General features: G+C 41.7%; 1 protein-coding gene across 1 annotated transcript in view; it reads left to right on the top strand.

Moving 5' to 3' along the window:
• BRF1 (BRF1 RNA polymerase III transcription initiation factor subunit) overlaps nt 1–13386 on the top strand; it is a 159662-nt gene extending 146276 nt beyond the window's left edge. Inside the window, exons 16-18 of the mRNA XM_065749093.1 lie at nt 6922–6973; nt 9660–9828; nt 11867–13386. Of these exons, the coding sequence (XP_065605165.1) occupies nt 6922–6973; nt 9660–9828; nt 11867–11904 (259 nt within the window). The 3' untranslated portion in view covers nt 11905–13386. The remainder of the gene's footprint in view (nt 1–6921; nt 6974–9659; nt 9829–11866) is intronic.
• Nucleotides 13387–17319: the final 3933 nt, after the last annotated feature.

Below are 17319 nucleotides of genomic sequence, written 5' to 3' on the forward strand. Positions count from 1 at the left end.
GAATGATTTATTGCTTATAATTAGAAATGAGTTACGAGAGGGAATGTTGGTAATCATAAAATAAAGCTTGGAATACATAGATTTCCAGATGGCTGACAGTGAAATTGCACTTTAGTGTAGAATAGACCAGATACAAGGAAAAAAAAATATGTCATCCACCCTTATTCCTTGATGGAAAGTTTGTGCAAATCTGCAGATACCTGAATTTTGAAATATTAGTTTTGCTGCATAATCTGATGAGAGCTGTTTAATTTGCACAGTAGTGCATGCTGTCAGAGGTGATGGAAGAGGTGAGTTGCCGGGTGTTATTTTTGTCCTTGTCATGTAATCGGGGGAGATCTGACATCACCTTTGAGTATAATGATCTCAATGGGTTGCTCTCAGGGGCTGCAGGTTACCAAGATGTTTTTCTTTTCATCTTTTTGCCTCATTAACTGTTTTTATGAGATTGAGATTGATCAAAACACCTGTCCAAAAGCAAATATTTGTGATCCTCCTTTCCCAAGTCTAGCAAAACACATTTGTATCAGAAATAAAAGCAGCAATGCGACTGGTGAGAATTTTTCAATAGTAGAAGGCTTCTGTTGAGATGGTAATGTTTTTGTTTGGCTTTTTGAATTTCATTTCTGTTACTATAGTTCCACGAATGATTTTTAAATGATTTATGTTTGCCTTATCTGCTAATTGTTGAATCTCTGCCTTAATAGATGCATTCTGCGCTGTTAACCATATGAAAGGCCATGTTACAAAGTAGTTGGACATATTTGGATCACCACCACATGAGATTTCTCACACCCGTATTTTAAAAATGACATAGTCATTAGACTTGCTTAACTGAGACCATCGTGATTACTCATTTACCTTCATTAAAATGCTTCATAGCTTCCTTATTTTAAATAGCTTTTCTCAGCAAGGTACAAATCTGTTTCTCTGCCGTCATTTTATGTGAAAAAATTTGCATGGTGAAAGGAATAGCGTATTTTCAACTGATGTTTTCCTGACCAGTGGAGAGATGAGCTCATCAGTATCTCTATTGACAAGGCGGGGAAGAAGGTGTGTCAGCCAGAGATATTAGATCAGTCAGCCCTTCTTGTCCTGGAGCAATTGTAATTTCCCATGGTCTGCAGCAATTTCCTTTAGAATCAGATACGTGCGGAGATTGTTTTGGATCTGCTGCTGTAGTATAATTTCATTTGGTCCACATAAGGTGGCCTTAGATTTCATTCTTTTCATTTTTGTTGTTGAAAACCTTTTGTTTTAGTGGAAAGAATAGCAAGTTGCCATTTTACAGCATCTAAATGAGGAACGAGTGCTGCAGCTACGGAGAATATTGCTCACTCTGAGCTGGGTTAGTGAAGACAGCAGATGTTGGCAACCTCTGCCCTTCTCAGAGAGGCATGAAATGAGTGTTTTGTTCACTGTACATTAGCAAAGTTCTGCCTTTTCGAGCGACATTCAGAAGTGCATCGGTGAGAGATGTAGGTGCTTATTTCTTTGCTGATAGGTATTTCCTGTAGTGAATGGTAGAGGCTCTTTTTTTTTTTTAACCAGTTTACTCCTGTGAGTTCATTCTACCTAAATACTTCAGCCTGGGTATTTGCTAGAAGAAGCCCACCTCATTAGTGCTGCACTGTCTTATGCTGCACTAAAGAAAACTCTGATTAAAGAGGACTGGATGGGAATCAAAAGTGGAAACAATTTCTCATTTCACTCTATTTTTTGTTGTCATTCTAGCTTTGTGTTTTTCTACTCGAAATGGCTCTTCCTATAGTATTTCATGAACAGATAGGATACCTGGTAAGGTTGAGGATGGCTTCAAGTTGTGCCAGGGGAGATTCAGTCTGGGTGTTAGGAAATACTTCTTATCCAAAAGAGTGGTCAGGCACTGGAATGGGCTGCCCAGGGAGGTGGTGGATTCATCAACACTGAAGGTGTTCAAAGACCATTTAGATGTTGTGTTGGGGGACATAGTTTAGTGAGAACTATTGGTGGTAGGTGGACAATTGGGGTGGATGATCTTGTAGGTCTTTTCCAACCTTGGTGATTCTATGGTTCAATCAGTCTCAGTGGTATAGCTCCAGAGCTACTTGGGGTGCATGAGCTGAGGTCATTGCTGTGTGGAAATGCCCTTCAGTTTGCATGTCTTTGCCATTAGCTAAAGTCAGCGTGGTCCTATAGCTATAGGAAGTTATTCAGATAAACTCCTTGGTGCCTTCACATGGTTGATGAGCTGGGCTGGGCAAAGGGCTGGTCAGCATGGCTGTCTGAAAGCCAGACAATTCAGGTGCACATGGTTTCAAGGCGTGAGGATCAGTGATGCTCTGTCATTCTATAGAGCTGATGTTTTCTATGGGCTCTTCTAGATGTGCCATGGTGCACCCTCTCACCCAGTTGTTTTTCTCCAGGCCATTGATCAGTGTCATTAACCACGCATGGCCTTGGCCATGTGCCTTGGCTTCCTTCCTAGGGGAAGGGAATGGCTGTCGTGAGCACTCAGCCCACAGCTAGCAGCTGTATGTGCAAACCCCAAAGTACTCTGGGAATGTTGTCGTTATTCCAGTCTGCCTTCTCGAAACAAGCTGTGGTCCCTGTCCAGGGAGGTCACTCCTCTCTCGTGCTGAAATGGCAGAACCATGGGTCAGCATCTCAAAACAGTTTCCAACAAGATCATTAAAGCCTCACAGAGAGGTAATTCCCAGCTTTCCGGTAAAGGATAACATTGACAGTACCTAATTAAAGGGCACTTTTAGCCGGGATAAACATTTATATTAATTTCCTTCTCACACAGATGTCTGGTAAACTGACTTCCTGAGGCAAAACCATCTGGCCTCAGGTGGGAGGAGTATCTCAACCAGCATGAAGAACCTGACCCATCTCCTACCAGACTGTTTCTAAATGGCTTTTTCTGTCACTGAAGTGGCATACGTCTGAAATACCCACGGTAGAGTGGTATAGGTTGGATACACATTTGCCTTGGAAGACCTGCATCATGGCAGGCTGGCAGATCCAGGCTCTGCTCTCTCTCTGCTCCCAGTCATGTACTCTGGGTTTGTCTGTGTATAAAATTAATATGTGCAGTAAGCAGCAGTAAGATGTTCCCTACTTGGATGGACTAAATTAAAATTCAGTAAGAAACACGGCTTTGGGTGAGTTTCCAAATTACTTTCAGGATTTCACTGAGGAGATTGTTATGGAATCGTAAACCTTTCCAGTGGGCAAACAGCCTGATGTGAGTTACGTGCTTTTATTGCCTCATGCTACTCCTCCTCTTTTATGTACTGCGCTGTGTAATCTTTTGTTATTAAATAATAAGCAGAATAAAAACAGTTGTTTGTCACAGCCAGCTTGTTTTCCAGAGAATTTGTTCACTTTGAAAGTTCAGTCTGTGTGATCTTCAGCCCTGTCAGAAGCTATTATACTGCATCTTCTTTTAAATCGTTAAGCTGGAGGACAAACCTAGACGTTATCGTGCACATCTCAGCTGAGAGCAGAGCAGATTCAGTGGGGAGCAGCCTCTGATGACATGTACTGTGCTGCTCGTTTTTGTCGGGAACATGTCAAGATTATCTGCTTCCAGTGCTACGTGTGTTGGCTGACACGAGCATTGGTAGATCCCTATAATTTCTGAAGCAGTTTGAAATGTGGATATAACACTTAGGGCTGTGCGAAGTCTTTTTTTTTTTTTTCTTTTCTTTTTTTTTTCCCCCTTCTGATGGATCGTATTGCTGTTCAGAAAGTTGCTGGTTTGTTGCTCCCTCCCACTGTACTGTAATACAGTGCACTGACTGTATTTAATAGTAGAGTTCATAGGAGGAGTGCTCCAAACTGGAAATCGTCATCGCTAATGAGCAACTGCTGGAAAGTTTGGGAAGACCAGGCACACCACTGCTTTCCAGTCACAGCACAGTACTTGAAATAGAGGCTGTTGCTTTAGTGTAGGCATGGGATCATGCCTTAACGCAGGATGGGATGCTCACTTAGTCCTGGGCTTCGAAGGACAAGATTTTTCTGTGTACCTTGCAAGCTTATTATAGATTAAAAATAGGGTGAGATGCTTCACTTTCCTGTTTTTTCAAGCTCTTTGTTTGAGCCACAGCACTCAGACCTGTCCCAACCTCAAAAGCACTTGTGCTTCTCCGTGAGGACACGCAGCACCCCCTTCCTTCATGCTCTGTAGTGCGGCCAGGCAGCAGAAGGAGCAGTATGGGTAGCCATGGCAGCCAGTAATTGATGGCTCCATATGGCCAGTGTGCAGCTGCTCTGGTTTAAGGAGGTCAGGGCATCAGGGCGTTTAAGGAACTAACAGAAACCCAGGCACCCCTATAAAATCTTCCTGAATGAGTTTGTACTGTAGTAGTAGACTTTTCCATAGATATGAGACCGAAGGGAGAGAAACCAACTTTTATTAATTCATATATTTTTTTACTTTAATCTAATTGTATTGAAAAGCATCATTTTAGAGGGAAAAAAAGTTTTCCTCTCTTTGGGGTGGTTTTTAGCTTTCCTCAGTTCTTGCTGTAGCTTGCAGTAGCACGATGCAGAGAGCTTGGCCCAGCCCTGGGCTTTAGGGTGCATTAAATGTTGTCCTGAGGGAGAAACCACGTTACCCAGACTGGATGACATGGCTGTATTTCTAGTAATGAAGTGACGAAGTATACTTTGTGAGCAATTAGCATGGAGCAGAAATACAGCTTTAATTTCAGAATGAGTGCAGGAGTCATTCACTGCTAAAAAATGGCATGGACGGGCTCTCAGACATAGCATTAGTTTGCAAATAAGCTTTTCGCAAGTGTGAATCTTATTATTTTCATTAGGGGACCATTTTAATTAAAGTGAGACTGGAATGTTTACTTTCTGCTTCCTATGGCTTGTGATGGTTTTCTTCACTGTGTGAGCATACGCATAATTTGCTCTAAAAGAAGTGTCAGCAGTTTCTGATTACGTTGTGAGTCTTACTCAACAGCTTGATTTTAATTGGGGGGAGGAAAGATTTCAGGGCGATCTAGGGAGGTCTGAAGCCTTCTGGTATCATGAAGCAATAGGTGCTATCTTTGGTGCAATGTTAATTACAATAATCACTTCTAGTGGTTTAAAATAAAGGTCCTTCATTGCTTACCCCTGTTGGGTTTTTTTTGTATTTTTTTTTTTTCTCAGTTATGTCAGTGAAATACAACCTGGATGGTAATTAGCATCCTTCAGCTGCTTAACCTTTTGGCACCACTGCGTTTGTGTTTCTGTAAGTGCCCGAACAGAATGACTTTTGGAAAGCACAGATTGACAGGTAGCCTCAAATTTTGGGACAACTGCACAATTCAGGCTAGGTAGAGAAAGGAGACAGTCAGGCACTTGGGGTGAATTTTGCCCGTGCCTTCACATACATTCCCTCTAAGCCCAGAAGTCCGCCAGGAATTGTAAGTAATAGATAATTCATGTGGGTCAAGAGTATCTCTTTCTTGAAGATTTTGATCATCATAAGATATGACAAGAAGTGTCTGCTGCAGAAGAATGTGTTCTGGATTGTGCAGCGGTACAGCTCCCGAAGCATTTCTGTGCCATCTTCATCTGAGTCTGCTGCAAGGAGTCACCTTGGACTCCTTTGGTTGCTGAAATGCCTTCTGGGTCTTGCGAATCATCCCAGAGATGACCGTTTTTGGAGCTTAGCCAATGCCTTGTATTTTAATATTGTCTTCTTCATCAGAGATAACGATCTGAAGTCCGCCCTGCTCGTTCTCCGGGGTTCCGTTTCCTCCTGTTGATTGTTTGAAATAAATAAGTAGGAAAACAACCGGTATCTGCGTGTTAACAGGAAGGAGTGACTAATAGAAAAAGGAGAGGAAAGATACCGCTTATCGTAAAAGAGTACATCTCTAGAAACATAAATTGGTATTCATTAAGTTGTTTGCGTAGACTTAGTTAAAAGATGTACTTGAGGAGCTGTTGGAGCCGTGTTTCAGTAGAAAACAAGTCATGCTTTTCATGGCTGGATGTATCTAGATGAGGAAGAGAGACCAGAAAGCAACAGTAAATGATGGATTGAGAACAGCCTTCGTGGCAGTACAGAGACAACAGAGTGTGAAATGCTATTCAGAGAAGAATGATGCTTAATGCTTAGCTGTAGTGTAATGCAGATCCATCTTTTCTCCCCAACTGTGAATGTCTTCTTTGATGCAGTTTTTAAAAAAATGGTTATGTTCAGTTTCTGTCACTTCTTATTCCAGGCGTGCAGGGTCCCCTTGTTTTTGATGATGATTTCTGTAACTAGAGGATAATGCTAGGTCTGATAATTACAGAATCCCGTGTGTATCATCTTACTGGTATCTTGCATGTGTCATCAAATAAAGGGAAATAGTCTCAGAACAGTGCTGGGCAGTTCAGAAGGTGGCTCATTTTTGTCACGTCTGCATTATTTTACCCAAAAGCATGACCTGCTGCTCTGTGCCCATCCATGCTCCTTCCTGGCAGGCAGCCTGCAGGTGCAGGTTTTGCTGTGCTCAGAAGTGCTGCGGCTGCACACAGGGATGGCAGCAGAGGGATGCGGCGTTGCTGTGAGGGCTGCTTGCTTCTTCTCTCCTTCACTGCTTCCTTGAGTCTTTTTGTTTCTGTAGTATGTGATAAAATCTATTTCATGTACCTTCAGGATGAGCTGAGGTGAGGTTTTGCTGTTGTGCTTGTTGACTGGCTTTTTTCTTCACGATCCTGAACTGGGGGCAGATGCTTACAAGGGAATGCGTGTATTAATTATTGTATACTGTGTGGCTGTCTGCTGTTAGCTTTGCTTTGTGTCTTTAAAAAGTAAGTGCACAGCAGAATACTGATGAAGTGCTTTCATTTTTTGCATAGTGAATCCTGTGCATCAAACTCTTTTGTATATGGTGTAACTTTTCTGATGTTCACTATTTCTTTCCTTTTATTTTTTTGTAGATTAAGACCATTGATTTCTACACAGCTGGCTAAAAAGGCTGCCATTGAGGAGGTATGTAAAGCCCAGCTCTTCATAGAATCATTAAGGTGTGAAAAGAGCACTAAGACCATCTAGTCCAATGCCAACCCATTCCCACCATGCCCACTGACCACGTCCTTCAGTGCTGCATCTCCGTGGCTCTTGAGCACCTCCAAGGATGGTGACTCCACCACCTCCCTGTGCCAGAGCATCACCACTCTTCCCTGAGAAGTGATTTTTCCTAATATCCAACCTGAACCTCCTCTGAACCTCTTCAGTTAGTCTGGAAATTCCCACAAGCTTTTCTCAGCCTGGCTCAGGCTATATACTAAATACGGGCAAAAGAAATGAGACTCATGTTTCAGTGGTCAGACAGGAGCTGATTACTGCAAGCAGTGCAAAGCTGAGGTTGCCTGTCTTCTAACCAAGATTTGGCCTTACTCGTCCATCACTTTAGCCTCATAACCTCTAGTTCAGTAGGAAAAAGGAGAAAGTCCCGTATATATTGCAAATGTAGTAGGAGAAGCAGAGCTTGTGCCTGTTTCATCACTTGGACCATGCCCCTGGAGATGGGGGACAACAGTAAGTGCAGCTTCTGTGAAGCTGGTGGTGACATTAGGGAAGGGCTGTGGTTCTGGGGTCTGCCTGAGGAGGCCGGTGAAGAAGCCTGAAGCGGCAGCTTACCCAATATAGCTTGGCTTACTCTTTTTTTCTTGTTTGTTTTGTTTGCTTTGGAAATAACTTTTCAATGGCAATGTAATTATAGCTACTAAGTGGTCACCATCACAAACCCTCCCAGGGTGGCTTTGTGCATGTGAATGTTGTGCTGAAGAGGTCATGACTGTTATCAGTCACAGCAGTTACAGCTTTCCTTTGCTATTATATTTACAGTGTACAAAGTAAACACGTGCATTTTGCTGATGATAAAAGAACCGTGTGTCTGACAATTCTGTTCCTAATATACCAAAGGAATTTGTCATTCTTTTTCTGCCGTGTGTGTGTGACACTGATGCCCTTTTGAAAGGGTGCTGGCCACCTCTGATACAGCCTCATGTGCTTTCACAATGCCTATGCCTATGTTAAGTTCCATGCCAAGCTGAAGTCCAGGTTGTCTGGAATTGAATCCAGGAAGATCTATTTAAAAGTGTTGTTTGACTGCTTTATTTTTAAAGTGACTAAAACCCACTGGTTTTCAGAAGCAGTTTGATATCCTGCCTAGGGAAATACATTTTCACTTCTTACGTTATGCTCATTAGAAAACCCTGCGCATTTTTAGAAATATAGCAATCTGGAAGTGGACATGATAATTAGAAGAAGGTCACATTTTAATTAGCATGGTGCAATTTAAAAAAATAATGACTCAATTGTAGCTCTTTTATATTCACTCATTTTTTTCAGAGCAGATGGATACTTGAAGCTTTAAAATTGATATACATTATGATTCATGTCAAACGGTTGGGTCTATTTCTGCTTATACCTGAGGTGTAGATGGACTCTAATTTCATCAGTCTAGAGGCAAAAACAATGGTAGGAAATACAAAATAAACTGGAGGGAAGTACCTCTAAATTGTATGATTAATTTGAGCGTGAAAAATAATGAACATTTGTCTTTGAATGATCCAAATACCTGAATACTTTCTGTTAAAATTAATGGGCACCTTGTGGCCTATTAATGAGCTATTGAAGCAAACCCGTAGCTGAGTGTGAATATCTCAGGTGGATTCTTGGTTGACTGGCATGGTATGTGACAAGTTTGGGAGCAGCTTTGATGTTTAAATAATTCGACAGTCAGCTTTCTGATACAGGGATTTTCTGTTGTGTTGTACCTGTGAAGTGTTTGGAATTAGAAAGATTCTGGGAGTAAATACACTAACAAATAATTACGATGCTGAGACAGACCTTATCGCCAGCAGAACTGCAGAAGATGCAGCAGTCCATGGTTGTGTGCTGTGATTTAAGCCCTGGGGCACTGCGGGGCTTTTCTTGTGGTGGGGATGAGGGAAGCTGTACTGGGGCAGGGCGCATCACTGCAGGAGCTGGATTTGGTGCCTTCCCCATTCCTAAAGTTGAGACAGCGTTACCTGCACCTCCGCATTCACTGCTGTCTGCTTGCTGTGCACTGCCCTTGCTCTCTCTCTCAGTGTCCTGCCTAACCTTGGAGCATCTGAGTAGGTGCAGATGCTGGAATGGGTCCATCAGTGGCCAATTCCCAAGTTAGAGTTTGGAGGTCATTATTCTGATGTATTTCATAGGAAATGTTATAGACACTGTTGTGTATTATCAACTTAGTGCTCTACCATAGCATTAAGTGCTGTCTAAAGAGTGCCATTTGTTCCACAGCTCATTGTGCCTCCAAATAAATCCAACCAGAGCTGTCAGAGCTAATAGTCTTTCTTTTTTTTTCCTCATTTGAAGGGTACATTTTTGCCATCATTGAAGTGCCAGTAACATTGTTACTGTGTAATAGGCCTGATGTGAATCAAGCACAAAGAGAAAAAGGTTGTGAGCTTACCTGTGCGACCTGGTGTAGGATCCTGCTTTGGCAGGGGGGTTGGACTCGATGATCTCTCGAGGTCCCTTCCAACCCCTATGTCAGCCCCTGGAGTGGCTACGCCTCCAGCACTAGATATGGGCTTCCAGCTCTCCTCTTGCTAAGCATTACATAGGAACACTGAATAAAAAGAAGGACTGTCCTACTGCCCTTTCTTCTGTTTTGCAGGTGACCTTTCCAAGTGCACAAGCAGAAGGCTCTAACTTAGAGAAGCCAGCGGCTGTGCTGGTGGAGAGTGGCCCTGTAACTTATAACCTTGATGAAGAGGTGGAAGAGGAAGAAGCAGAAGAAGAAGACGATCATTGCATGAGTGCACTGCAGTTAATGGGAGGAAACGGTAAGTCGGGATGTTGTCTGCATTACAGCCTTTTATTTCTCTGATGCTGTCAGGCTTGTTGGTGCAGAGTTCAGGACAGACAGGGTTCCTGTACTTGTGCCAGCCCCCATCCCAAGCAGAGCTCATTCTTGTGAGAGACTGGAGTCAGAAGTGGGACTTTATAGGGACTGCACCAGAGAGAAGTCCACATCTCGAGCTTTAGGCTAAGAAGGTTTCTCAAGAGGAGATGTTAGGCCTTCTTTGGAATTATATTCATTAATGTGAATCTGGGGAACTAAGGAGTCAGTAACCCCTCTGTTAGAACAGTTTGGGGCTCATTGTCTCACGATTAAACCCTGTGGACTTGGCTGTCCAGCTCAAGACATTCATCACAGCCCATTTCTTGGATAAGTGTTAGGAGGAAAGAGTTCTCCAAATTCAGAAATGACATCAGTAGCGTGTGGTGTGCTGTATGGTACGCTGATGTGTGCTGATTTCTTTGGGTTACCCAGCAAACCCACACACTTAATTGGATTTCTCTGCTGATGGGAAAGGGCAGTATCCTTTCTGTTGTGTTTTTCCTAGCTGGACACATCCACATTTACCCTTTATTAAAAACATCCCCTTAAAGGTTAAGCCTTGAAAATATATGAAAATATTTTTGAAATGAGGGCAGCTAATTATGGATTTTGAAGAAGGAAGATGAGAATAAGGCTTGTCTTGAAATGTTATTTACTGCAGAAGTCTTTCCAGAACTATTAATTTACCTTTCATGGACAATATATATATATATATATATATATATGTAGTTTTCATAAAGGTGTGTATTGCTTTTAAATTGCTTTCTCCACTTAGAAATAATTGCTGAACCTTAGGAAAAAAAAACAAAAACAGTTTGTTGCCTGCATTTATTATTAGAATAACGTTCCCAAGAAAAGGCACCCATGTGGGGGAGGGTGGGTCCATGTTTATTAATAAATCCCCAATAAAAATAGAATAAAGGTCACTGAGCTATTTTTTATTTGTAAATGTTGCTATTTTAGCTCCATTCTGAGAACATTCCACTGCTCCCTGTCTGCTTTGGACAACAGCTGAAAAATCAGAGTTAAAAAAATAAAATAAAATAAAAAGGAAAGGAAAGGACTGTTCCCAGAATTCAGATGCAGGTGTGCAGAGCTGCTTAGCAGAACAAATAACTCCCTTCTAACTGCTTTCTTTATGGATTTTTAGACCTGTCTGGCTGGAATAACTGCAGGAATTACAGATGCTGAACGTCACCCATTCTAGACGAATTATTATAGATTACACTTTATTTCTGCTTCAGAGCATTCACTTGACTTTGAATGAAATGTTGCAGTATATTAAATTTGGAATATAAAGGTTAACATCACTGAATGCTCACATGTAATAGTTACCTTTAGATTTAACTTTGCAACAGAAAATGTCTTTCTCACTTTATTCAAGAAGGACACAGAAGAGAAATCGGTGTGTTAGAAACACACAAATGTGCCTTCTAATGCAGAGAACACACAGTGACAATCAGCATCATTTTAGGAAACAGAGCTGGGTTGAAAAAATGGGAAAATTGTGCCTCTAGGGGTAAGGTAAGTGTGGGAGTTCTGAGTCAGATGTATGGGACACATTGCATGACTCCTCTGTCATCAATGGAAACCCTTCCCTGGAGACTTTGAAGGCGAGGCTGGGTCATCAGGCCAGCTGCAGTGTCCCCGTTCATTGCAGGGAGTTGGACTGGATGGCCTTTAAAGGTCTCCTCCAACTCTAACGATTTTGTGATTCTGTGTAGGGAGATCACAGTGACAAGTGAGGGGAAATATTTCTATGCATATATTTACAAATAATTTTATTATGTGGAGCAAGAATGGTAGAACTTTCTTTAACTCAAAGAAAATGTTCTTTTTTTGAATGTTTTTTTTTATGGCAAAACTTCTCATCCAGTTAGACAGCAAGAAAACAACCCGAAACTAGCTGTACTTCTTTGAATGTTCCACCTACCTGCAATATTTGCATTTTTATGTATCTTTGTCTTCGTGTGTTTCAGATTATGGCTGTGATATGGATGACGATGATGGCTATTAGTTCCATTGACTTCTAAAGGACATGGACTATTTCTTGTTCCCAGAAAACCTGCAATGTTCAAACTGTGTGAATGGTGAAAGAAGCAGTCTCTGGTCAGCAAATGTTATCCAACAATCCTTGCTTCTGTAAAGTGAATTTTAGCTTGGCATTGGCTCTGGTCAGTTGACATTGACCCATAACCCAGCAATAACGTTTGGGTTTGTACTTGAATTATTTTTATTTTGGTGGATCACGGCTTGAGAGTGAAATTATTGGGGGTCGTGTTTTCAGATAACAAAAGAGACAAAATAGACAATGTATAACGAGTTGTATAACTCTGCTTAATGCACGTTGTTGAAAGGGAGCATATAGAAGGACAGATAGAAGGATGGGTAAAAATGTGAAGCCCACCAGCTGATTGAGTACACCAGGATTAATTGTCTTAAATACTACAGCCAACAGAAAATGTTTCCAACCTTTATTGTAAAATTGACCTTGTCATTCTATGCAAGCTTCAGTACCCAAACCTATCATAAATTGACAAGTTATGTATTGTACCTATTTCTCTGAAGTAAACATTTATTGATATTAATCAAGTCATAGATGTCCTAAAAGTTTTCTCAATAGAAGGTAATGTTGGCAGTGAGGAGGTGACTTACACTGTACGTCAGATTTTTATGTGTAAGGAAGGAGAAACCCTGGGTGAGGAAAGAATCGGAGAGAGAAGGCTGGAGACATTGCTGGCGTCACGTACCTTTGGAGTCACTGGGGACAGCCAGGTGCTGTTGTGGCTGGTGTTGCTTCAGGAGTGTGACTCCAGTCATCTCTACAGAACTGCTGCCACCCAACTGAGTTGGAGTGCAGGTCTGCTCCCAGAGCTGCCTGGCTTTAAAAGCAGTTGAAAGCAAGAGAAAGCTGAGCTTTTTAATAAATAAGCTAGCATCTGCTTTGGCTGAATTTAATTTTATGTAATTTATTTAACTTTCTATGGGTAAATTAAAGGTCACCATGCAGCAGCCTGAATTTCATGGCTCAAATCCTACCCTTGAACAGTCTCTGCTACATGAATAATGCTGGAGTTTCAGCTGTATTTGGCCCCAAAATGTCAACAGGCAGCTCCTTGTCACCCAGACCAGCAACCAACACGTTGTGGTGGGACAGTGGATCAGGAGCAGAGTTGCAGTGCTGGCTCCCTCCCCCCGTTCTTCTGACCTGCCTTTCCCTGATGCTGCTCGGACTCTCCAGTCCAGTGTGAGATGCACTATGGTCTGAATGGCTGCAGCTTCAGGAGCTAGGGTGCTTTCAGTTCTCTCCTTGTCTTTGACAATCATGAATGCTGTAGTATTGCAGACTTCTCTTATACTGGGGAAAGATGGGTGTTCATCTTTCCAGTATGGTTTCTGTTAAGCTGGCCTTCCTGGTTAGCTTATCCTTCCTATCCTTTCTGGGATTAAAGCACTGTTTTAAAGCACCACTCATTAAAGCACCAGCAATTCTACTGACAGAGAGTAGATCGCGTCAGGAGAAGCTGCCTTGGGAAGGGACAAGCCCCAGACAGAGGAAGGGGCCGATGGTTCTCATACCTCTGGTCACTGCCAACAAGGGAAAGGACCACATGGCCTGCTGTACTTCTTCTGTCCCTTTCAGTGGTTTGCATGAAGAGGATCATGTAAACAAAGCCAGAATGAGTGCTTTTTTTTTTTTAGGCACAGGGTGAGATTTTGTTTGTCTGGTAAATGTAATGTGTTGAGTAGGTTGCATCTGCTAGATATTTTTGAGATACTCCCAAGGAGGGGAGTGATCTCTCTTAACTGTGGAGCTTGGTTAAAAAAGTAAAATAATTAAAGTATATATATTGCGAGGCTGGTGGGAAGAAAAGCTCTTCTGAACCAGATTTCAGTTAGTTTGCAGCACATCGGTGGGAAAGAAGAGATTCCTTATAATTCTTTGGGGAGCGGCTGATGCTTTCACTGAACAGCTATAGCATTTTTTTGGTATACTTTGTAAGTACTGCACAAGGAAGTTCATGGAGGGGATAAAGCTTTCTACCTCTCTTTTATCTATACCATAATTCAAAATCATGCTATAAGCTGACAATAAAAATAAAATAAAAACAGTAGGTTTTTTTTTTTTATCAGAGTTCATGGTCTTGTGAGTCTTTGAGGCAGCTGAGTTTGAGCATTGGGGTTTGAATTAATCTGCCAATAGCACTATTACAAGTACCCGTGCTCTTGGTATATTCTCAAAGCTGGGTTTTATTCCAAGGTACACATTATTCTCTATGCAGGAAATAAACACACATAAATAAACATGTGTATGACTCATGTAGGTCGCGTACGCTTCTCAAATGCATAATGTCGGTTCTTAAAGAAACCATTGAGTTTCTTACTGCTGGGGGTCTTCCCTGCAGTTTTCTGTATCAATTTTTATGGGTTTGTTCCCCCTACGGAATACTAAACCTGCTGCCAGTGCAGTGACATTACGTGCGAGAGCTGAGAGTCCACTTGAATAACTCCTGCTAGCAAATTTTAATTTCAGTAGCACGTTGCGTTTCTGAGGACGTTGTCTCCTGCACTGTGGTCAGTGAATGCTTCTCTGTGTCAGGCAGGAAAACACTTGCAGTTTTTGAAAGCTCTTACAAGATTTGATTAGAGAAAACTGTCGTACAGCCTGCTAGAAGGGGCAGGTAGACAGCAAAAAAGGAGCTGCACATCCATAGCATCTCAGTATTGCTGGTGAAGCTCGTGGCATGGTTTCTGCACAGGAGTCCTAAAGGCAGAGCCATGGCATTGCTCTGAGCATTGTGGGCTGTTTAAACTGTAGTGGTTATGTATATTTTTAATTTATTGGTGACTTACCGGGATTTTTATAACGTTCATTCCTTCTTGATTTAACTAAGCTCAGGAAATGTAAACAGATTAGAACATGCTAGTTTCTGTTTTTATAGCTAGTCATTAAAATGTAAAAAGATTAACACTGCATTAACTGTGTTTACTACTGTTGATGTATCTGGACTATTTTGTTGTATGTAAGTGAGCCTTTATTCTCTTGGAGTCATTTGGCCCTTGCTTTTTTTCAGATTCTGATTATAATGAAGATAGACTATAAGACTTCAACATTTGTTGTCCCTAAGTCTTCTTCCTTGAACTCACACAAGCTGTAGATCATAGATTTTCTTGCATAAAGCATGTCTCTTGCTGCAAGTCACTTTGCTTGACAGGCAGAATTCTCCAGCTGTTGCATCCAGCTTGTCTGCCATGCAGCTTTTTAACAATCTTTTACTGTGGGGATAAAAAATGAAAGAAATAAGGAAAACAAGAGGATTCTTCACTGTGGTGAGTGAGTTTTCAGTGTCTTAATCATCCATGACGTTTCTTTAAGTCCACTGTGTTCAGTTCAGCAGCTCAGAAATGGTGCCAGGCAGACAGCCTTGCTTCGAGGGTTAAATGTATTTGTCTAAGAAGTCCTTGCCATCCTCGTGGCTCGTTTGTATTCCTTGGATTGCATTGAAACTCTCGTTGCAGATTTGTACACTTAATGTAGGGTTTTGCTCACTAAGTGTTCTGTTTCTTATGTTTGTGTTGAATTCTTGCATTTGGTTCAGTTGGTGCCAGGGAAGTTAAACCTGTTCGATGTAAGCTTATGTATCTTCCTTACACAACCACAATGTGACTCATACTAAGCTTTCTTTTCTTTCTTCTTTTTTTACTGTAATATATTTGCTGTAAATAAAAAGTAAGACCCTTGCAGAACCCATCTTTTATGATGCTCTCCTGCTAATTTCTGATTCCTCTGTCTTCATTCTTGTGAATGTTCATTTTTGACTGCTGTGTCATTAGTTGACACTGGAAGAAATCTTTCTAATTCAGAGCTCTCTTTTGTCTCTAAAAGTGAAGATAAATCTAATCAGGTAAGTATGATTTGCCAGAAATTGCTCTGCTGATAAATGTAGAAACTTTCTGTAAGCTGCATAACATTACTGAGGTTTTTGCACCAAGCTATGTAACTAAATGTGGAAACAGTATGTAAAACATAGTAGGACAATAGCAGTAGTTTTGGTGTAGGGATGTTTTGATTTAGGGACGTGGTTTAGTGGGCATGATGGAGATGGTTTGATGGTTGGACTAGATGATCTTAGTGGTCTCTTCCAACCTTAATGTTTCTGTGAGTGAGCGTGGTGGGATGGTTGGATTAGATGATACTGGTGGTGTTTTCCAACCTTTATGATTCAACAATACAATATTGAACGTGCCTCATTCCAGCGTTTTAATGGGTTCCCTTGATCTCCTGTAGGTACAGTCTTGTTCTCTTTGACATCATGATGATTTCATTTGTCATTTCTTTACAACTCTTCCAATTCTTTCCATTGGTGGTTGGGAATTTCTCCAGTGATGCCCACCTTGACACCCTCTCCATCATAATATCTAAATTTCAGTGAAGTGCTGTTTGCCTCAGCCTCATATTTACTGCCTTTCCCAAGCTGTGCAGTTTATTAGCTTTGTCGTGTAATTTTTTGTCTTCCCTGCCACATCAGGCTTTCATAGCCAAAACCATTCTGTCCTCCCAAATGCCTTCATCAAATCCGCCTCCTTTAAGGGTCTGAAAATTATGTTAACAAAGCTGAAACGTTGTAAAGATTTATATTGGCTTCATTAGTCACCAGCAGATCATAACATCTTTGTGTCAGAAGTGCTGCCCCTGGTCTTGGTTATACACCCTTCTCCAGATCAGGATTTTGGAGCAGATATCTGAAATGGAAATGCCATGTGAAGGGTGTGAGCCCTGCCCTAAGCAGATGTCGTTTGGTAGGGAGGGGTCTCAAGTTCCCAAAAATGGAGATTAATAAAACTGAGGGGGGCGTGGATATATCTGTGGTAGATACATATAGTCACTGCAAATTGGTTCCTGTGACTGCATCAGGCAATAAGAGCTTTCCTGCTTTACCTCAGCTGAAGATCTGTGCCATTAATGACAGTCCCAAGGGTGTTAACATCAGGAGAGAGAGGGAGGAAAGTGCTCCGGGGTAAGTAATGGTTTGTGATATGCAGTATGTTGCCCAAAGCCAATTCTTACTCCGTTTGTCAATCCCATCAGTCTGCCTTTCCCCATTAACCAGCAGAGTGGAGTTACCTGTTCTGGTGATGTTAAAATAAATGAGGAAAGGGAACTTCAGTGGTGATACAGCTGTAGTGTGCAGCATGTAATGCATTCCTCTTCAGCTCTCTATGGCGATGGCTGCAGCTGTCAAAACTTTTCCTCTCTAGGTGGTAATAGACTGCTCCAACGCATATCTATAATTGAATAATGATCCTTCAGAGCAGCGTTGTGTCTGGGAAACAGGCGAGATCCTTGTATCTGCTTTGATTCCTCCCTGTTCACAGAGAGCTCGCCAAAGGAGAGTCTGTATAAACACACCAGCACAATTCAGTAAGATTC

Source organism: Cyrtonyx montezumae, unplaced genomic scaffold, assembly GCF_038088225.1.
Source record: "Cyrtonyx montezumae isolate F1298 unplaced genomic scaffold, pur_monq_1.0 scaffold_10, whole genome shotgun sequence".
Taxonomy (NCBI): Eukaryota; Metazoa; Chordata; class Aves; order Galliformes; family Odontophoridae; genus Cyrtonyx; species Cyrtonyx montezumae.